This window comes from Acanthochromis polyacanthus, chromosome 16, assembly GCF_021347895.1.
Source record: "Acanthochromis polyacanthus isolate Apoly-LR-REF ecotype Palm Island chromosome 16, KAUST_Apoly_ChrSc, whole genome shotgun sequence".
Classification (NCBI taxonomy): domain Eukaryota; kingdom Metazoa; phylum Chordata; class Actinopteri; family Pomacentridae; genus Acanthochromis; species Acanthochromis polyacanthus.
The window spans coordinates 19,008,199-19,030,174 of record NC_067128.1 but is presented as its reverse complement, the minus strand read 5'-3'; the positions used below and the strand labels follow the sequence as shown (position 1 = coordinate 19,030,174).

Here is a 21,976-nt window from a genome sequence, read left to right as displayed (position 1 = left end):
ATTACAGTCAAATCGTCTCAAGATGCTTTACAGAACCCATATGCCTGACCCCCAGAGCAAGCCCAAAGGCGACGGTGGCAAGGAAAACACCCTTTTAACAGGGAAGAAACCTCGAGCAGAACCCGGCTCTATATAGGGGGGACCCATCTGCCTGCTGGCCGGGCGGGTTGAAAAGGACAGAGGAGGGCAAGGGGGAGGGATGGGAGAAGAGGGAGGAGTGGGAAAGCAAGGAAAGTACAACACACATTTGGATACATGTATGACAGGATATGTGACACAAACAAAGTATAAGCTGACATTGAAAACTGACTCATAGTTTACTCTTATGATGTATGGCTCTGACATTAAACATACTCCATATATAGCTAGCAGTAAAATTCAAGCAGTATGTAAGTTAGTATAACAAGTATAGTGAAGGTGATGCAGAGTTGACTGGTGAAAAAGGGGAGCTGGAAGCAGAGGGCTGGAGGAAGGTCACCAGCAGCATCCCACAGTGGACATGGTGGAGACTGGACCAGTTGGTGGAACATCGACTGCAGATCAGAAGCATCCAGCTCTGGGACCAGGGACACTCGGAGAAATAGCACAGGGGGAAACAGAGTGAATGTACTGCAATAACGGTATACATATTAAATGTAAAGGTAGATAGAGAAGGGCTCAGTGCATCAAGAGAAGTCCCCCAGCAGCCTCGGCCTATAGCAGCATGACTAGGGGCAGAACGAAGGGACGTTCCAAGAGGGAGTCAGCTGTGCAATGAAGACACAAGCCGAACCCCTGTGGGTCACCCAGTCAGCCCCAACTATAAGATTTGTCAAAAAGGAACGTTTTAAGCCTGGTCTTAAAAATAGAGAGGGTATCTGCCTCCTGAACCCAAACTGGGAGCAGGTTCCACAAGAGAGGCGCCTGATAACTGAAGGCTCTGCCTCCCATTCTACTTTTAGAAATTCTAGGAACAACAAGTAAGCCTGCAGTTTGAGAGCGAAGAGTTCTGCTAGGATAATATGGTACTAACAGATCTTTAAGATATGATGGAGATTGGTTATTAAGAGCTTTATATGCCAGAAGAAGGATTTTAAATTCAATTCTGGATTTAACAGGAAGCCAGTGAAGAGAAGCAAGTATAGGGGAAATATGATCTCTTTTGCTAACTCCTGTCAGTACTCTCACAGCAGCGTTTTGGATCAACTGTAGATGTTTGAGAGAGCTTTTTGAACAACCCGATAATAAGGAATTGCAATAGTCAAGCCTGGAAGTAACAAAAGCATGAACTAATTTTTCTGCATCACTCTGAGACAGGATGTTCCTGATTTTTACAATATTTCGCAGGTGAAAAAAGGAAGTCCTACAGACTTGCTTTATGTGTGAGTTAAAGGACATGTCCTGGTCAAAAATAACTCCAAGATTCCTCACAGTAGTACTGGAGGCCAACGTGATGCCATCCAGAGTAACTATTTGCTTTGAAAGCGAGTTTCTAAGATGTTGGGGGCCAAATACAGTGACTTAAGTTTTGTCTGAATTTAGCAGTAGGAAGTTAAAAGTCATCCAGGTTTTAATGTCCTTAAGACAATCTTGCAGTCTAGCTAACTGATCAGTTTCGTCTGGCTTCATAGATAAATACAATTGTGTGTCATCTGCATAACAATGGAAGTTAATACAATGCTTCCTAATAATATTGCCTAAAGGAAGCATGTATAATGTGAAAAGTATCGGTCCTAAGACAGAACCCTGAGGAACTCCATGATTAACTTTAGTATGCTCAGAAGAGTTATTGTTGACATGCACAAACTGGAACCTATCTGATAAGTAGGATTTAAACCAGTCCAGCGCTGTCCCTTTAATGCCAATTGAATGTTCTGGACGCTGTAATAAAATTTTGTGGTCGATTGTGTCAAACGCTGCACTAAGATCTAACAAAACAAGTATAGAGACTAGTAGCCTGGTATTTTTATGAAATAAGTTTTGTACTTTGCGGTCTGTCTAAAAGTTTGCATGACAAGAAGATTCACTTTCCAAAGCCTTCTCAGAGAAAAGTCTGACCATCGTTGGGACTCACAAGAGATCCTGATTTAGAGTTTGGGCTTTAATCACACTACATCAGCAGTATGGCCTCAGTTAATGTTTGTAATATATAGAAATTTCTTTATTTACAAGTCAAATGACTTCTTATACTGATTTTGATTTTGTAGTATTTGCTTTTGAATACTCGTATTATCAAAACAGCTGCTATCCAGAAATGACGTCTCGACCTCTTGTGCTGATGTGGGGCCTCCGTGGCTAACTTTTTTTTCTGGGGCATCCTATTCAGAGTTTGGAAGTCCTCATGGCCATTTTAGCATTTTATATGATGCAGCAGGGGGTGCTGTTGCCTTGAGGGGAGAGGGTTGGTCTGCAACAATGTTTGGGTTGGTGGTATGTGTTAAAGTAACATCCACATGAATGGATCCAAAATTTCTCAACAAAACATTGCTTTGTCGTGAGGTGATCAATGTTGTTCACTTGCCTTAGTGAGTGTTGATGTTGTGCCTGATTGATGTGTTTTTCCAGGTAATATTTCTTGTTGAGGAAAAAAAAATTCATGTGGTGGCAAAAATGAGTGAACATTTCAGTAATATGTTACAGAATGGAGACTAGTGGTCTCAAGCACACCAGGGTCTGTTGGGGATATTCTGCTAGGTTTCCTCTGGGTGCTCCACTTCTCTCACAGGTATCTTTCTACATTTGCCCTTTATCAAAACTCTGACCACAGACCTCCACTTTGTCTCTAGACAGCTACTCCACTGTGGCGACTGTGAAACATACATCTGAATAATTTCTGAGGTAACATTGCGAGCATCGCAACTTACTGGTGACTCAGACATTTCATGTGTAGATAACAGAACAGAACAGAATAGAATAGAATCACTTTATTCATCCCCGAAGGGAAATTCAGTAGGGGGATTGGTGGCTTTACTCTGTTGCCTCTTAACCTGAATGTCCTGAGTTTGAAACCTAACAACTGTAAATGTCCTCTGCTCAGTGTTCACATGGCTTTCCTCTGGGTGCTCTACTTCTCTCACATGTATTTCCCTGATGTTGTGCTTGATCAAAACTCTGGCCACAGCCCTCCACTTTGTCTCTAGACAGCTATTGCACTGTGGCTTCCTAAAATGGTTTAAATGCAGAGGAGAAATTTCCCCAAAGGAATCACTGAAGTGTAACTTAACTGCAAATATCATGCAGCAGGTAGCAAATACTTGATTTAACCTTTGGATCCACATCGTGTTATCATGAGGACACTGCCAGTAATATTGCATATTTGTGCACGTGTACGGTGCAGCATTATTTAAGATTTCATGTTTAACAGCTAATGGTGGCATGTTTGGATATCAATATGGATATTACTACAAATACTCATATACTGTTTATGTCCAACAAGACACATGATCGTGAAGCAGAAATTCAGATGTCTTATAGCAGTTATTGACATCAAATCTTCTTCATTTCCTTTCGGCTTTTCCCTTCATGGGTCGCCACAGCGAATCAATTGCCTCCATCTAACCCTGTCTGCTGCATCCTATTCTCTCACACCAACTACCTTCATGTCCTCTTTAACCACATCCATAAACCTCCTCTTTGGTCTTCCTCTAGGCCTCCTGCCTGGCAGTGGGAAACTCAGCATCCTTCTACCAATATATTCACTAGTTATTGACATCAAATGAAAGAAAAAATTAAAAATCCTTTGCATTTACGATTGGATAACACACAATTCACGTCGAAAACATGTTTTTGATATCATTCCATTTAAATTTTTCAACTACCTTTTATACTTTTAAAGAAATTAGAATATTTGTATTACTACCCCAAGCTCTTTATCACTGATAATATCGTATAAAAGATGCTGAAGGGCACAAATTTGGAGGGATGGAGAGCAGCAACAGTTGGAGGAAAAGAGTGGAAGACTGTCAACAAAATGGAGGCTGACATTCTTCTATTGCTGTTCTGTGTAATATTCTGCTTTTTCAATTATCAAAATGTTCAAAATTTGTTAGAAAATGAAAAATAAACATATTTCAAACATCATGAAATGATTTCTGTGTGGACAAAAATATAATATAAACAATAAGATAAATTATTATTATGAACCAAAATCACAAAAATGGTATAAAAACACATTGATTCTTATTAGGGTCATTTTCGACCCATTTATCGAAGAGTAGAGGGTTCAATCATTCTTGCGTCTAAGGACTAAGATTAGGTTGCGTACTGAGCCCTTTACTGTACTCACTGTACACACACAACTGCACACCAACCCATCTTTCCAATTCCATCATCAAATTCGCTGATGATACCATCGTGGTCAGGCTCATCTCAGGAGGAGATGAGTCGGCCTACAGAGATGAGGTTGAGAGACTGTCAGTGTGGTGTTCAGAGAACAATCTCACAACGAAGACCACAAAAACAAAAGAACTCATCCTGGACTTCCACAAACGCAGCATGGACCCAGCCCCACTCCACATCAACGGGGTCTGTTTTGAAAGGGTCCACTCATTCAAACTTCTGGGTGTTCACATCTCTGATGACCTCTCCTGGACTGTTACAGTTTTTCTCGATTGCTAAGACACATTTCTGGAAAGCTGCTCTCCTTTTCTCTAAACTGTGAACACAAAACCCAGTTTTCAAGCTACATTCACAAAACCTCTGACTCTTCTTGCAAAACCAAACTTTCACACAAAAGCATTTTGGTGACATTTCTAGCGAAAAATATACATTGTAATTTCACAATATTCATTCAGGTCCTGTGTATGATCTTTGGTTTGTTTGTTATTACGATGAATCTTTCACGTCTCGGAATGGAATTGTTACATTGTTACGTTTTCTACCGTTGCTGTGGTGGTTGCTAAGGACGCGTCTACGGGCTAAAACAAATGACGTACGCCTATATGTTATTGTATTTATTCGTTACATTGTGTCGTTATCTGAGCTCCTACCATATTTGTGTAGTTAGTGACGATATCTATTGTTAACCTTTCCTGCTGTCCGCTTCCTGACCGTGGTCACACAGGGGAGAACTGATACGTTTAACTGCTTCTAGCAAACAAACACTCAACACACGAAAACATTTTACTTACTTTTTTAACAATACAATACAATAACATTATTGATCCCTGAAGGGAAATTCAATTGTCCGGTCTCATCTGTTTACTTTTGAATTAAATCGACTGATTGCTGATGGCAAGAAAGATTTTCTGAATCTTTCAGCCATCCACCATCGATGTTTTGTTGTTCACTGAGGCAGATGTGAAGTGGATGATCCAGGTTTGTCAAAATGGCCTCCATCTTTCTAAGTGCCTGTCTCTCCACCTCATCCTCCAATGTGTTCAATCTGATTCCAACCACAGAGATAATATCACTCTATAACTGCCTTATTTGACCAAAATGTCAAACAACAGAAACATGTGTGTAGCAAACCTTCCTGCAATGAAGTCCTGAGTGCTCTCTACGTGCCCTTTCAATAATAAAGGAAGCATACATGTGGTCACCTGATCAGATGTCAAGTCACTGTGATTGTGTAAGAACTTTTATCAGGAGCACACACATTGATGCAAATGAGTAATGTGGGAACTGTCCAAACAGAGTTAAAGACAATAAAGGAAGCACAAAGTAACAACTCGATTGCCACATCCAGAGAATTGTTGATCAGAAATGTCACAGAAGAGAAGACAAGAGTGTCATGTCAGTAAAGATTTCACTAGTAAATAAAACTTTTACCATTAATCGCTACAGCAAAAAGCTTGTTCGTAACAAGTTTGTTTTCACCTAATCAAACTGAAGGTTTCCGTGGTAAAGTTCAGAGTCAATAGCAGCTGTTAAATGTTCACCATCAGCTTGTCCAAGACGAATACATGGTTTAATTTAGGGTGTGAACATATTTTTGAACTTTATTTTCTGTCTCTACAATCCTGAATTTTAATTCAAGCAACTTCAGCAAGATAACTATAACAGTAGCATCCACCCATTATCTATACACCGCCTAATCTTCATTAGGGTCACTGGAGTCTTTCCCAGCTGACTTAGGATGATGGCAGGGGACACCCTGGACAGATCACCAGTCTACCACAGGGCTACATATAGAGACAAACAATCACACTCACACCTACAAACAATTTAGAGTTACAAATTAACCTGAGCAGGTTTTTGGACTGTGGGAGGAAGCTGGAGTACCGGGAGAAAACCCACGCATGCACAGGGAGAACATGTAAATGCAGAAAGATCCCGGAAAGGCCGAGATGTGAACCGGGGATCTTCTAGCTGCAAGGCGAAACTACTAACACTGTACAGCCCCACAACACTAACATAATTCAGCAAAATTATATTTTGCCAGATGGTAGTTTTATCAATTATGATTTTCTTCTCTGAGTCAGTTTTCTGCTCTTGACATGGTTTTGCTCACTATCAGCTCATTTTTCACAGCAATATAAAGTCCTGCACCTCTGTGGAAACAACAACAGCTTTTCTCTGGAAGAAAGAGAAAGAACTCAGAAATGTCTTTTGGGCTGTATGACAGTTAAAATGGAAGAAATCCTTCTAAAAGAAAAGAGTTGAATTTCAACACAGAAATATGTTACAGAATGGAGACTAGTGGTCTCAAACACACCAGGGTCTGTTGGGGATTTTCTGCTAGGTTTCCTCTGGGTGCTCCACTTCTCTCACAGGTATTTTTCTACAGTTGCCCTTGATCAAAACTCTGACCACAGACCTCCACTTTGTCTCCTTTGACTTCCTAAAATGGTTTAAAAGCAGAGGACAAATGTCCCCAAAGGAATAAATGAAGTGTAACTTAACTACAAATATCATGGATATTATTACAAATACTCATATACTGTTTATGTCCAACAAGACACATGATCATGAAGCAGAAATTCAGATGTCTTATAGCACCTATTGACATCAAATAAAAGAAATAAATTAAAAGCTTTTGCATTTACAATTAAGTCACACACAATTCATATCATTCTCATGCTAATTCGTTTCGATGTTTTCCATAATTGAGACAAGGAACAAACGCTTTGGTGCATAACAGTGAAGATTTATTCAAAATGAGCAACATTTCTTCCTAAGTCAATCAAAATTTTGAAAACTACACTGCAATATTGTTTTTAAGCCATGTTTTATTGCTAAATTCTGAAGAACAAAAGCATTTCTCTTCATCTAAAGCAAAGTTTTAGCATGGCTCTTTTAGGTGGAAGTTTAATCAAAAGCAGCCCGCTCCCGGTTCATGAAGCGTCGGTCCATTTGCTCTTTTTGCTCTTGCTGCTGCTGCTGGTCCTCTAGGTCCTGCAGGTCCTGCAGATCCTGCAGGTCCTGCTGGTCCTGCAGATCCTGCTGCTGCTGGTCTCCGAATCGTCGTTTGATGGCCCTGTGGGCAAAAACAAGACAAGATTCAGCTCGAGATCCAAAAGGAGCAGTTGACAAGTGTCTGTAATAATAGTAGAAGCACAATTTCTTACCCATGGATGAGCTTGCCAACTAAATAAAACAGAAAAGAGAAAATTAAACCGGTGAAAATATACTCAGACTAAATTCCCCACAATGTATTACACATAATGGACTAATCATAAAAAAAATGCTATTTTACGAATATTTAATTTGATGCATTGCTTTCAATTATTCATCGTGAATTCATTGCAAAGCCTTAAAATGGCATATAACTACATATTATACAATATATTACATTACATATAAGGTGTTGCTCATACTTATCCATGCTTTAGGTCTTATAGCTGAATATTGCATGAGATATTTAATATCACTGTTGATAAAGTTTACATTAAAAGAACACTTTTTTAATGTCTTTCTTCAAAGAACATTTCATAGCAAGCTCTCAAACGTGTGAATGCTTCTCTAATTTTTCCAAAATGTGAATTTATCTGTCGGATCAAAATATTGGAGTAGTTGACTAAACATCCGGTGGTAACTCTTTGTACTTTTTCTGTAATAACGGGTTGTTGTAATGCCTTAAAATCAAAGTTATTCTGTATTGTATGTGGTGCAGTCCAGCAGCTACCGTTTCAATGTCTTTCTATGAAGAATAAAAAAATATCAATTCATAACAAAAGTCATTAAATCTGAGCTGTTTGTCATAAATTGTTGATTTTTTGTTTCAATTGGTAAAACATCTGATCAAAGAATAGTTTGACCAAACAGCCAGTGTCAACTTTTGATGCTTTCTCGATCTGCACACGTTCTGAATACACCTGTGTATTTAGAATAAAATGATGCAGTTGTCATTAATAACCTCCATTTAGGCATTAAAATTTGCATGTATGTGTGTCAGTCAATGCAATCTGTGAAAAGTCACCTTTAAAAATTCCCCTGAAGATGTGGCCAATGAAAGCGTCTCCTGGTTCGGCCATGAGGACGACCAGCGACAACACGAGGAACAGGGAGACGCACTTCATCCTGGAAACAAGAACCAAACCCATCACACATCACACTTTCAGATTGTAAAAGCTCCTAAATAAAGAGATATATATCCATATTAAAAGTTATTGAGTTAGCTAAATGTCAGTCATTGTCTCAAGACTGCTTTACTCATTTAAGCAAACACTGATGAGATGTTTAGGTCTTACCTTTCTGATGGAGATGGAGGTCAACAGGCTTATGTCAAAGACACCAAACAGAGTCGTGTTCGGGTTTATATATCATACAGCATTTCAAGCTGGGTCATCATGACTGTGTGTTTTTTAAACAACACATCCTGGTTTCAGTGTTCACAAAATCTTGCTGTTGTCAGACCGTAGATATTGTGAAACATACATCTGCATAGTTTCTGAGGTATAGGATTTCTTAATATGCGTTTGTAAAGTTTAAATAGTTTTTTCCACCAAGTAATGAAATGTTATGGTAAATGGGGTTAAGATTACTTTGTGCAGAAAGTTAGCGTTAGCCTAAAAATAATAATGCAGCATCTGAAACATCTCTTGCTGCAGACAAGAAAAACCTCATAAAGTAATCAAGGGAATTATTTTTGCTCAATAAGATGAGTAGAATTTTGGTAGCTGGAATCAAATACAAGTTAGGGACCAAAATGTGAACAATAAACAATTGAGTCAACTGGACTTAGTTATTAAAACATTTATTTACTAACAACAACAACTAACTGTGATTAATGACATCTATCAACTCAGAGCACAGCATTACACATACAACACAAAACACTAACACAATGCAAACAATGAGTGGAATGTGAATGACAGGGAAGGAAGGAATAGAGTACAATGTTACGACGCAATATTGGGAGAATATGACGTTATAATATGGCACTCTGGGAGGAAGGAATTAGGAGGCCACACCTGAAAGCAGCCGTAACGTTTGGGAAATGCCAATGTGAAAGTTTGCCAAATGAATGGTTTCAGGGAATCTAAGAATTTAGAGGAATGCACCAAGTATTCAGTGATTGAAAGGTACTTGCGTGCCCGTGATGATGATGACGAAGGGTGATGCGTGCGGTCCAGTCGGCCTGTGGAAGTGGGTCGGAACAACGGTGGACAGAGTGGAGCCTCAGAGTGATGGATAGCAAGTTGACTTCAATTTTCAGGAGAACTCAAAATGGTGGTTTTAGATGTGGTCTTTTAAAGTGGGCCTTTTCATATCATTAACTCAGCAGGGGTCTGGTACATCCCACGTCAGTGAGGGCTGATGTCCAGATGTCCCTCACAGGGTTACATTTTCAGGTAATTTCTATAACTTTCCAAAATATTGAAATTTGGTGACCATGGTTTATCTAGGAGCATTACTGATAGATAGCTGATTAAAATGGTACCAAACATGCTCATATGTGATCAGCAGACAGGTTAAAATTATGACATTGATACTAATCAGGAGGAATAAAATATTAAAAGTAAGGCAAGAGGTAGATTAATCATGAAGTTATTGAAAAGTTCACTTGTTTGGTGAATGGATGTACATAAAAGGAGTTTTGTCCAGAATTGGGAGATGATTGTCTTTGTTAGTTTTGAGGTGAGTCCAGAGTTCCTTTGTCAGTAAACGGAATGTCTTTGAAGTGGTCCTCCAGGTTTCTGAGCTTCTTCCCTTCTGTGGTTCAGGAATCAGTCAGAATTTTTATTGCCATCAATTTGGTTCTTTGGAAGCTTGGCGGTATGTGGGGGTATTGAGCCAGTCTCTTGCTAAGACAGGTCTAATACACATCCTGGAGGTCTGTATTGGGGGGAATCCCTTAAAGTCGGCTTTCGGCCTCACTTCCTGCTGACTCAGTGCTTCGCACCCCCATGGCAGACATGTCCCACATCTGGCGTGGTGTCCTGATGTCCCTCTTGCTTCGCTGATCAAAAGGGGAGCCCATCTCCATCCTGTGTCTGCAGAGGTGCTAGGACTCAAGAGCTTTAGGTGGGGGAATAAACGAAACCCTGTCCTGGTTCTGTTTCATTGTTGATAATGGCCAGTGGATCCTACAGGTAACACTGTGAGCATCGCTACTTACTGGTGACTCAGACATTTCATGTGTAGGTAAAAGAACAGGAGGAGGATTGGTGGCTTTATTCTGTTGCCTCTTAACCTCAGTGTTCTGAGTTTGAAACTCACCAGCGATAAATTTCTTCTGCTCAGTGTTCACATGGCTTTCCTCTGGGCGCTCCAATTTTCTCACATGTATTTCCCTCATGCTGCCCTTGATCAAAACTCTGACCACAGACCTCCACTTGGTCTTTAGACAGCTAAAGCACTGTGGCTTCCTAAAATGATTTGAATGCAGAGGAGAAATTTCTCCAAAGGAATAAATGAAGTGTAACTTAACTACAAATATCATGCAGCAGGTAGCAAATACTTGTTTTAACCTTTGGATCCACATCGTGTTATCATGAGGACGCTGCCGGGAATATTGCATATTTGTGCACGTATACGGTGCAGCATTTTTTACGATGCTAATGTTTCACAGCTAATGGCGGCATGTTTGGATATAAATATTGTTTTTACTACATATAGTCATATATACTGTTTATGTCCAACACGACACATGATCGTGCAGCAGAATTTCAGATGTCTTATAGGAGCTATTGACATCAAATGAAAGAAAAAAATCGAAAGGTTTTGTATTTACTATTCAATAACACAATCACGTCATTCTCATGTCAATTAATATGGATGTTTTTCTCTAAATAAGACAAGGAACAAACGTTTTGATGCATAACAGCAAAGATTTATTCAAAATGAGTAACCTTTCTTCCCAAATCAATCAAAATTTTGAAAACTACACTGCAAAAATGTTTCCAAGCCATGTTTTAATTTCTGAATTCTGAAGAATCAAAGCATTTCTGTTCTACTAAAGCAAAGTTTTAGCATGGCTCTTTAAGATGAAGGTTTAGTCAAAAACGGCCCGCTCCCGGTTAAAGAAGCGACGGTCCATTTGCTCTCGTTGCTCTTGCTGCTGCAGCTGGTCCTGCAGGTCCTGGCCTCTAAACCGTTTGTATGTCCTGTGGGCAGAGACAAGACAAGATTCAGCTCGAGATCCAAAAGGAACAGTTGTCAAGTGTCTGTAATAATAGTAGAAGCACAATTTCTTACCGATAGAGGAACCTGCCACCTAAATAAAACAGAAAGAGAAAATTTAACTGGTTAAAATATACTCAGGCTAAATTCATCATCATCATGGGTTAATCACAACAAAAATGCTATTGTAAGATTCTTTAATTTGATGTATTACTTTCAATTGTTCATCGTGAATGCATTGCAAAGCCTTAAAATGATGTAAAACTACGTATTATACGATATATTACATTACATATAAGGTATTGCTCATACTCGTCCATGCTTTAGGTCTTATATTATAGCTGAATATTGCATGAGATATTTGATACCACTGTTGATGAAGTTTGCATGAAAAGAAGACATTTCCAATGCCTTTCTTCAAAGAACATTTAATTAAAAAACCTCTCAAATGTGTGAATACTTGTCTAATCTTTGAAAAATGTGACTTTATCTGTCAGATCACAATAGATGGATAGATGGATGGATGGATAGATAGACGTTTAGTGCCTTTCTGTGAAGAATAAATAAAATATCAATTTGTAACAAAGTCATTAGATCTGAGCTATTTGTCATAAATTTGTTGATTTTTTGTTACAATTGGGGAAACATCTGATCAAAGAACAGTTTTAAAAAGCATCTTATCAAACAGTCAGTGTCAACTTTTGATACTTTCTCTATAGGAATGTTTTGAATACATCCGTGTATTTAGAATAAAAAGGCTGCAGTTGTCATTGATAACCTCTACTTAAGCCTTCAAAATTTGCATGTCTGTGAATTTATAGTCAGTGCAAACTGTGAAAAGTCACCTTTGATGAGTTTGCGAAATAAAGCGTCTCCTGGTTCGGCCATGAGGACGACCAGCGACAACACGAGGAACAGGGAGACACACTTCATTCTGGAAACAAGAACCAACCCATCACACATCACACTTTCAGATTGTAAAAGCTCTTATATATATATATATATATATATATATATATATATATATTTTAAAAGTTGTTGTTGAGTAAGACAAATGTCAGTTGTTGTCTGATGATAGGACGTTTAGGTCTTACCTTTCTGATGGAGATGGAGGTCAACAGGCTGATGTCAAAGACACCAAACAGAGTCGTGTTCGGGTTTCATATATCTTACAACCTCTCACGCTTGGTCATCTTGATCTTTCCCTCCCTCTTTTGGTGTTAATTTACAGAGACGGAAAGGACTCTAACCCACCCTGGCATCATGTCACCACTCTGACCAGCTTCCTGTTTTGCAGTTTTGACTCAGCTTCCTCAACAGCCTCTTCGACACTCCACTTCCTCACTTGGATCCCTGCATTGGCCACCTTTGGATCATTAGAGTCCATGTACTCTATCACTTCTCTGGCTTTGACACCTTGAAGCGCAGTTTTAATTTGTTGTGGTGTCCATAGAGTGTGATGCTGCTCAGGCTCTTCAGCAGCTCCCGCCATCTTCTGACATGGTTGTTAACCCTCCTATCTCGAGACTCGACAGTTGAGATGGCAGCTGCATTGACGGGAAGGGGCCACAGGCTTCTGGGAAAAATGCCGTGCTGATACAAACAGGCTTTGAACTTCCCAGGCAGGCCTGACTTGTCCACGGCCCAAAGCCAGATATCCAGCTCTGTACAGGTTAACTGGATTCATGTCATGTCCCTCAGAGAGCTATCAAACACCTTTCCCAAGACATTTCATGTGTAGGTAAAAGAACAGGAGGGGGATATGTGGCTTTCCTCTGTTTCCTCTTAACATGAATGTCCTGAATCTGAAACCTACCAACTGTAAATTTCTTCTTCTCAGTGGGTTTCCTCTGGGTGCTCCACTTACCTCACAGGTATTTTCCTGATGCTGCCCTTGATCAAAACACTGGCCACAGACCTAGAGTTGGTCCCTGGATAGCTACAGCACTATGGCTTCCTAAAATGGTTGGATGGGTCAAATGCAGAGAACAAATTTCACCAAAGGGATTAATAAAGTGTAACTTGGCCATAAATATCAAACAGCAGGTAGCAAACACTTACTTTAACCTTTGGATCCACATTGTGTTATCATAAGGACACTGCAGGGCTCTGAACATACTGTAAGCTTGTGCATGTGTTTGCTGCAGTCATAGTCTTTTTTAGCTATCTGTGTTTTCCTGAACTACACAACCTATCGCATAGAAATCCTGGGTGTCATTTGTCTTTGAATAGTATCATATGACTCACCTTTCATGGTTCGGTACCGAGGTTAAGTGCAGCAAGGTTGTTTTTTTTGTGGAAGTAAATATGAATGGTGGTGTTTTTCATGGTCCTGACTCCATACAGACATGACACTGTTTAATTTGTGAATCTATATGATAGAAGCACTTCTTCCATACATGTCCACTAGCTATGTCCTCCTCCAGGTCTAATGTTCTGCACAAAGATCAAGCAAAGGAAAGTATTACTTGCAGATGACACAAGCGGCTGCAAATGCTTGACATGAGAGCCCTTAGTTATTCACATGCATGATTCACAAGACGGTTTATGGGATAAATAGTCTAGTTCAAGTTTATGTTGAAAATAATACTATAGACTACTTTGGCAGTTTCCTGAATATTTTGTACCCCCCAAAAATGGAAGAGTGTTGCCACCATCACATGCTAACAGACGCATTTCATGTTTTTAAAATGTAGTTAGATGAGATAGATTCAAGACAAATGTACACTCCCTTAATAGGAACATTACAATTATGTCTTCCAGCAAGCTACTCTAGGTTTAAAGTTACTTCCCTAATATATGAGGAAGAAGTCATCTAAATGTATGATCTCAATTATGAATTATTCTTTTAATACCTGATATTTTGCAATACCGCAGGTGTGTTAAATCTGATGTCCTAATTTTTCAGGTCAAATTAAAGCAAAAAAAAATATGATAATAAATTAACTTATTGAGCATATTTGGATAAAAAAGAATTTTAAAATGTGCAAAGTGGTCACTACTGTAGAAAGGCCATAACTCACATATCACGGTTTCCATATTCATTTATTCAGATTTGCCCTTTAAATTAAACAAGAGACAAATGTTTTGGTGCATTAAAATGAAGATTGCTTATCGATGTAATGACTTCTACTTCTGACTGAATTAATACAGATTCAAAGAAGCATTTCTTTTCTTCTGCCTTCATTAAATTTTAAATTTACTTTTAGTTGTTGTTGTTGGTGACCAGACTTTAGTCTGAGGTGACCTCTGGCCTCTATCCCTGTAAAGCCATAATATTTACATTAATGAGAAACAGACCAGATTTCTTCTGTGTAGACACTGTGTAGACAGTACCAGGGTCACATTAAAGCCCTTGAGTTTCCTGCTGCTGGCTCTGTGCATTGTATTGGATCCAGTGACATCCTTCACACTGCAGTACAACCATCTTCTGCAAAGAATGAGGGAAACAAGTCACCTCAAAGCCTTGACTTCTGCGTTTACAGTTGTAATCTCGGTAAGGTACAGAGGACTGACCTACAGTATCTGTATATCTTGTGCCTTGTACTTGAGTAGAATCTTCAGGTGCAGCTCTGCTTTCTAGTCCACCTCATGGTTTTGCAGTAAGGCATCTAAATGTCAGCAGCCTGGATTTTCTCACCTGATCGCTGTATGGGTGACATGGTTAGTATTTAACTATGGATTTGAATATAGACAGTGCTGCACACAGAATGTATAAATGTAGTATAAAAGGTGCATGTTTTGAACACATGACCACCCGTCCTGACATTCCCCATTTAGCATCTGTTTAATGAGGCTTCTTTTTGCCTTCATTTCTATCTATCCATCCATCCATCCATTATAAATACAATGCTTAATCCTCATTAGGGTTGTGCAGGAGTTGGAGTCTATCCCAGCTGACTTGGTTTGATGGAAGGGGACACCCTGGACAGGCCACCAGTCTATGACGGGGCTCACACAGATGAACAATCACACTCACATTCACACCTGTGGGCATTTTAGATTCACCAATTAACCTCAACATATTATTGGACTGTTGGAGGAAGTCGGAGTACCTGGAGAAAACCCACACATGCACAGAGAACATGCAAACTCCATGCAGAAAAATCCCAAGGCAAGGCCCAGATGCAAACTAGTGATCTTCTACTGCAAGACAACAGTAGCCGAGCCGCGCTAGACCCATGTTCTGAATTCTGAAGGCACAAGGGTCTAGGGCCACTTGACAGGGAGGGAGGCGGGCTAAAAGGTTGTCTTTCAAATCACTCTGCAGCAATTGGGTAGGTATACAACCAATCAGCGCAACGAATAGGCTGACGTAGTTCCTAGAGCGCCGGCGGATTGTGGCTAAGTCCCATTAGCTTCCCAACCAGCGGAGCCAACTGGTATATTAAGGATTTGCCATATCCCGTCGGCATAAGTCCAAATACGTCTTTCTTCTCAATGAAACACTTCAGTGCCGTCCTTTTTTTATCTTTCAAGTTGAATTTTAGCTTCAGATCTTTAAGGGCTGTGGCCAAAGCCGAGTTGAAAGATAACTGTTTACTGTGCGCCGGTTGTTTCTGTCAGAATCATCGCGCCTCTGTCGTCACTTAGTTACGCCCGCCTTCTGACTCTACACTTCATTGTGATTCATCCGGCCAATTTTAGGAGAATCCAGCCTCGAGGCTTATGGAGGGTAACTAGACCCACCCTGGCAGAGAATTAAATTTGTTGCCGTGGGTTGTCTAGCGTGGCTAGGCTAATGCTTTACTTTAAAATGTCAACCTTTTTTTTAATAAAAAAATTAGAAGAACATAAAATATATAAATACTTCATCTGCAGTGTCTGATCAGAGAATAATCCTGTTGATTCTTGGTGCTTCACTGACACCAGAAAGTACTGATATATGATACCCAGCTGTGTTCTACACATCTACTATCTGTGTTTATGTGAGAAAACAGTAAAACCTGCACTCTGACTCCGAAGTAGATTCTGCAGTAGTCGTTTTCTCATCAAATAAAAATGATTACATATAGCAACAAGCTGAGGCTGAGGGACTGTGCTAACAGCTATAGTTAACCACCCCGCCCACAAGGGGGATAAGCATTTCAAAACTGTTACAAAATGTGGAAGTACACATCTGATAACACTTCAAAGTTATCACCTATATCAATTGATGCATTTAAAGGCCCTAATGAGTTACATTTTGTATTATTTTAACATTTCTTTTCACGTACTACCCTTGAAAAGTTCAGGGTCACCCAGACAATTTCATGCTTTCTATGAGAACTCACACTTTTATTCATGTGCTAACATATTTGCACAGTGGTTTTCTAATCATGAGTTAGCCTTTCAGCACCATTAGCTAACACAATGTAGCATTAGAGCACAGGAGTGATGGTTGCTGGAAATGTTCCTCTGTATCCCCATGTAGATGTTCCTTTAAAATCAGCCTTTTCCAGCTCGAATTGTCATTTACCACAGAAACAATGCGGAGACTGTATTTCTGATTTGTGGAATGTTATATTCATGGGAAAAAAAAATTCTTTCAAAAATAGGGACATTTCTAAGTGACCCCAAACTTTTGAATGGTAGTGTGTGTACTGTTTTGGGTATTTTTAACTCATAAAAATCCAGAAAGGTGAACACTGGCGTTGCGTTTTGTTATTGGTTCCTTGAGTGTATTTCCATTCATGTAAAATCAAAATGTCTGCTGTCTTCAAAACAAATTAAGTGAATGATAGACACCATTGGCAACGCCATTGGCGAACCTGTTGAAAATGTGATGAATAAAACTTTCCCCAGGTTCAGCCATGAGAACGACAAGCGACAGCACCAGAAGCACTGCTGCTAATTTCGTCCTGAAAACATGAAGCAGACACACAAAGGGAGCCATATTTAGACTTTCAAAAACAAAGCATGCAGATTTAAAAAAAAAAAAAAAGTATTTACCGGTGCAAGCGACACCGCACTGTTTACTCTATGGATGTCTAACCACTCTCTTGCCTGTACTATAATTAAATGAAGATTAATTATTCAGTCCGTACCTTCCTTATGATTGAGTCAAAAGTCAGAAGGCTGCTGTCACAAAGAGCTAAGCTCGCACTGTGGTGTAAATATGGGTACTAGCAGAGATCTCTTTTTATAGCAGCATTGAAAGCATATATTTATGGATTCTTTAGTGTTGTACAATAGGAAGCCAAAAAGGAGAGTCTCGTTGCATTTTGTTTGCGTGAAAATCACGCCAAGGAATCCAAATACATTCTATAAAGTGCATGTCTTTAAGTGCAGTCATTTTTCAGAAATGTTCAAGTGTATAGGAGGTATTTGTAAATTCACAGCCATGTTTCCACAAGTTACAAATTAATACCTCTAACACCATATGTAGATCTTTCATCCAATTTACTTTTCATATCTTTAAAATCTCTCTAAAAAGAGCAAATATTGACCTCCACTACACTTATCACAATGTGGATGATTTTTTTTAAGTCCTAAAGACCTTTCTTTTTAACAAAGCTTTTAATTAAACGTGTCCCTGAATTTTTTTTTAACTGTTTGTTTTGTTTTCATCCTTTTATGTCTTTAATATAGCACTTTGAGATTTTACTGAAATGCAAAGTGTATTACAAATAAAATTTAGGATTGCTATTATCATTTTTATCATTATTTGTACCTCATTGCCTTTAAAATTTTGATTTTGATTTCAAAATGATGAATTGTCATGTATAATCAAAGACTAAGGTACCCTGCAGCGTGTAAAGTCATTAAAAATGACCCTAACTTTACTGAATGCATCAACTATTACGATCAAACAATATAGTCCAATATTTACATACAGTCACCTCCAAAAGTATTGGAACAACAAGTTCAATTCCTTTGTTTTTGTTGTATACTGAAGACATTTGGGTTTCAGATAAAAAGATGAATATGACAGAAAAGTTCAGAATTCCAGCTTTTATTTCGTGTTTTTTACATCAAGATGTGTTAAACAACCCAGGACAGAGCACCTTTTCTTTGAACCCAGCCACTTTTCAAGTGAGCAAAAGTACTGGAACAGACATTAAATTAACTTAAAGTGAATAACATTTAATATTTGGTGGCATAACCCTTACTTGCAATAACAGCGTCGAGCCTGCGACCCATTGACTTCACCAGGCTGTTGCATTCTTCTTTAGAAATGCTGTTCCAGGCCTTTAGTGCAGCCTCTTTCAGTGAATGAAGCAAAATTCCATACAAACACAATGTAATTGCAATGTATTTTTAGGACATGGTCAGCCTTGTCAATTGAGGCTTTTCTTTCTCATGTTAAAGAGCAAGCCATTTTAATACATAAATCATATCTTCAGACAGAGCCCTTGAGTCTAGTCAAAAGCAGGCCGTCTTGGGTTGTAATCGACTGAATGTTTTTCTTGCCGCTCCAGCTGCTGTTCCAGCTGCTGGTCTTACAGTTTTTTTCTGGCCGATGATCCTGGTGGAGGGAAAGAAGGTTCATCCCGACAAGAGGCAAAACTTCAGAATTATGGAAAAAATATTAGTGCAACAGCTAATTAAATCTATTTGATTTTGTGATGTTAGCACGATCTCTGGTGCCTAACCCATCCCACAGCTTTCTGAAAACCCATACATTTGACATTTAAAACTTTGCCTACATGTACTACTTGTAGATTGTTAATAATACATTTTTAAATAAGACCAAAGAAAGCGGCTTGAGTGTGCCATTATGCAAGTTTATTAAGCGTCTTTTGATTTGCCAAAATGAATGAACAAAGATGACTTTATCAGCAAACATGCAGCAACTACAATTTGGGGACCTAATTGGCTGATATGATTGGTGCTTTTCTTTCTTAAGGTAACGAGCAAAAGGTCTTTCTCTTCACTCAGATCATATCTTCAGACAAAGCCCTTGAGTCAAGTCAAAAGCAAGCCGTCCTGGGTTGCAATCGACTTAACGTATGTCCAGCTGCTCCAGCTGCTTCTCTCGCTGCTTGTCTTCCAAATCTTTTTCTGGCCGATGATCCTGGTGGAGGGAAAGAAGGTTCATCCCGACAAGAGGCACAACAAAAAAAATTATAGAAAGAATATTAGTGCAACAACTGATTTAATATCTTCGAATTTGTGATGTTGTAGAAATAGAAGCAATATTCTTACCTATGGAGCAATCCACGGCCAGCTAAACAAAATACACACAAAAAAGCAAACAATCACAATCATCAGTCAGTACTCAACATTTTTAGTTACAGTCCATAGCAGCCAGATCCACTATGTGCTTTAGTTTTAGGTATGCTGTGTCAAATAATTGTGATGTTTAATAAAATGATCTCATGACTGTACCGTGAAAGAGTGCTCTCCAAATACACAGTGTGTTGGGTAACCAAATGAAAACTAATAAACTCTAATCTAGCTCAAGCAAATTTTATTTTATGTAAAGTTACATTCATCTCATGGCAGCAAAAAACATTCTATGGTGCCACACCACACTATTTTCTCCAACAGTTTTTCAAAATTCTGCATTTATTCTGTATTTCAAACACTGACATTTAAACTTTGTCTCCATGCGCTGTTAAAATTGTGCATACTTCAGTTTACTCTGTACATGTCTTGTCGAGTGATGTGACTTTTTTCAGTGCAATACCATGAATACTTTTGCGGAATTAGTCTCAACTACTGTGGTTACTGTTTGCTAAAATAGAACAACACATTTGCTGACTCATGTTTTATGTAAATCCTTGTCACACAGCTCTTGGTAAAACCAACACAATTCTTTTGACTGTTTCAGGTCTGATGTTTCCAGTCAACTGTGTTTTAAAAGCTAAACCTTTTCCTACGCCAACAGATTATTAGACAAGACAAGTGAAAGGGATTCCAGTGTGCCATAATGCCAATTTATTAAGCGTCTTACAATTTACCAAATGAATGAACAAGAACGACTTTATCATCAAACAAAATGCAAGGTTTTTCTCTTCACTCTAATCATATCTTCAGAGAGAGCATATGAGTCTAGTCAAAAACAGGCTGTCCTGGGTTGTAATTGGCTGAACGTTTGTCCAGCTGCTCCAGCTGCTGGTCTTCCAAGTTTGCTTTTTTCCCCCCATGGAAGAGCCTGGTGGAGGAAAAGAAGGTTCAACTCAACATCAGACACAACAAACACTTTGATGATTTTGTGATGTCAGCAGTCATAGAATTAAAAGTGATGTCCTTACCCATGAATTAAATGGCTCCCAACTAAATGAAATACATACAAAAAAGAAAGCCATCATCAGTCAGTACTCAGCATTTTTATTTATGGTCCATAGCAATCAGAGCCACTGTGTGGCTTAATTTTAGGTATACTGTGTCAAATAATTGTGATGTTTAATAAACTGATCTCATGACTGTACCGTGAATGAGTGTTCCCCAAATACACTCTCCAGGTTCAGCCATTAGAACGACCATAGACAAGACCAGGAAGACCACAGCGCACTTCATCCTGTAATGACAAAATCAAAGTGGTCAAATTCAGCATTTTATTGAACTCTGTTAATTACAGTTACTTTGTCTTATTCACAAGTACATTTAAAATTTAATTCTTACCTTTCCACTGAATGGATCTTTTTGAAGAGAGTGATGAGAGATTCCCAGGTTGGTATCTGTGCTGACTGGTACACTGGTACACCCCTTTATATGTACATGCAGAACTAAGGGAACTTAATGAACACTGTAAATGGGCGTCAACATAAGGTCTTAAAGGATTTGGGCCACATGGTTTATCAGTCTAATTTCTACCATGAAACCAAAGTCACTTCAGACAGGCCTCCATTCTGCCATCACTTCATTCAAGTTCAATCTTCAGTTTTGCTCATATGTGACAATAATTAATTAAACAAGGGGTCATTTGACAACTTTTCACTTGTGACAATTTATTCTTTTCTTTATTTTGTAAATCAAATAATTGCACTTTTTAAAAAAATTATCCCTTAGTAGTTCCATGAGGGGAAATTTGCAGTTTTCGCATATCCTCCCAATTGGGGGGATCAGAGGACAGGGTCAGCCATGGTACAGCGCCCCTGGAGCAGGAAGGGTGAAGGACCTTGCTCAAGGGCCCGACAGTGGCCACTTCGGGGTTTGAACTTTTGACCTTCTAAGTAGTCCGTCTTAGCCATTGTGCCCCAAATAATTGAGCTTTGTTCCAAGCAACAAGAAGTCATCATCATGGGCTGTTTTTGCAGTGTGTTGGGTAACCAAATGAAAACTAATAAACTCTAATCTAGCTCAAGCAAATTTTATTTTATGTAAAGTTACATTCATCTCATGGCAGCAAAAAACATTCTATGGTGCCACACCACACTATTTTCTCCAACAGTTTTTCAAAATTCTGCATTTATTCTGTATTTCAAACACTGACATTTAAACTTTGTCTCCATGCGCTGTTAAAATTGTGCATACTTCAGTTTACTCTGTACCTGTCTTGTCGAGTGATGTGACCTTTTTCAGTGCAATACCATGAATACTTTTGCAGAATAAGTCTCAACTACTG

General features: G+C 39.0%; 3 protein-coding genes across 4 annotated transcripts in view; 1 reads left to right on the top strand and 2 right to left on the bottom strand.

Moving 5' to 3' along the window:
• Positions 1-21,976, top strand: part of LOC110957911 (exostosin-1) — a 405,942-nt gene that overhangs the window by 224,641 nt on the left and 159,325 nt on the right. The window lies entirely within an intron of this gene.
• The window catches only part of LOC110945556 (moronecidin-like), a 307,687-nt gene continuing 292,756 nt past the window's right edge, over positions 7,046-21,976 (bottom strand). The window contains exons 2-5 of one of the 2 annotated variants that reach the window (XM_051960976.1): positions 8,610-8,639; positions 8,339-8,439; positions 7,488-7,506; positions 7,046-7,396 (exon numbers count right to left, since the gene is read on the bottom strand). In XM_051960976.1, the coding sequence (XP_051816936.1) occupies positions 7,228-7,396; positions 7,488-7,506; positions 8,339-8,438 (288 nt within the window). In that variant the 5' untranslated portion in view covers position 8,439; positions 8,610-8,639 and the 3' untranslated portion in view covers positions 7,046-7,227. Of the gene's footprint in view, positions 7,397-7,487; positions 7,507-8,338; positions 8,440-8,609; positions 8,640-12,578; positions 12,609-21,976 lie in introns of those variants that run through there. The other variant, XM_051960977.1, reaches the window with a different exon arrangement.
• Positions 19,860-21,098, bottom strand: LOC110957912 (pteroicidin-alpha-like). Its single transcript, XM_022204151.2, has 4 exons — positions 21,034-21,098; positions 20,841-20,929; positions 20,664-20,685; positions 19,860-20,563 (listed from the first exon to the last, which is right to left on the bottom strand). The coding sequence occupies exons 2-4, from the start codon at positions 20,926-20,928 to the stop codon at positions 20,461-20,463; spliced, it is 213 nt and encodes a 70-aa protein (XP_022059843.1). The 5' UTR covers position 20,929; positions 21,034-21,098; the 3' UTR covers positions 19,860-20,460.

Bases quoted from the DNA above. Each gene is read 5' to 3' on its own strand.
- LOC110957912 (XM_022204151.2), bottom strand. From the start codon at position 20,928: ATGAAGTGCGCTGTGGTCTTCCTGGTCTTGTCTATGGTCGTTCTAATG. The intron at 20,686-20,840 runs GTACAGTCATGA...TATTTCATTTAG, and splicing joins TTGGGGAACACTCATTCACG to TTGGGAGCCATTTAATTCAT. The intron at 20,564-20,663 runs GTAAGGACATCA...TTCCTCCACCAG, and splicing joins GGGAGCCATTTAATTCATGG to GCTCTTCCATGGGGGGAAAA.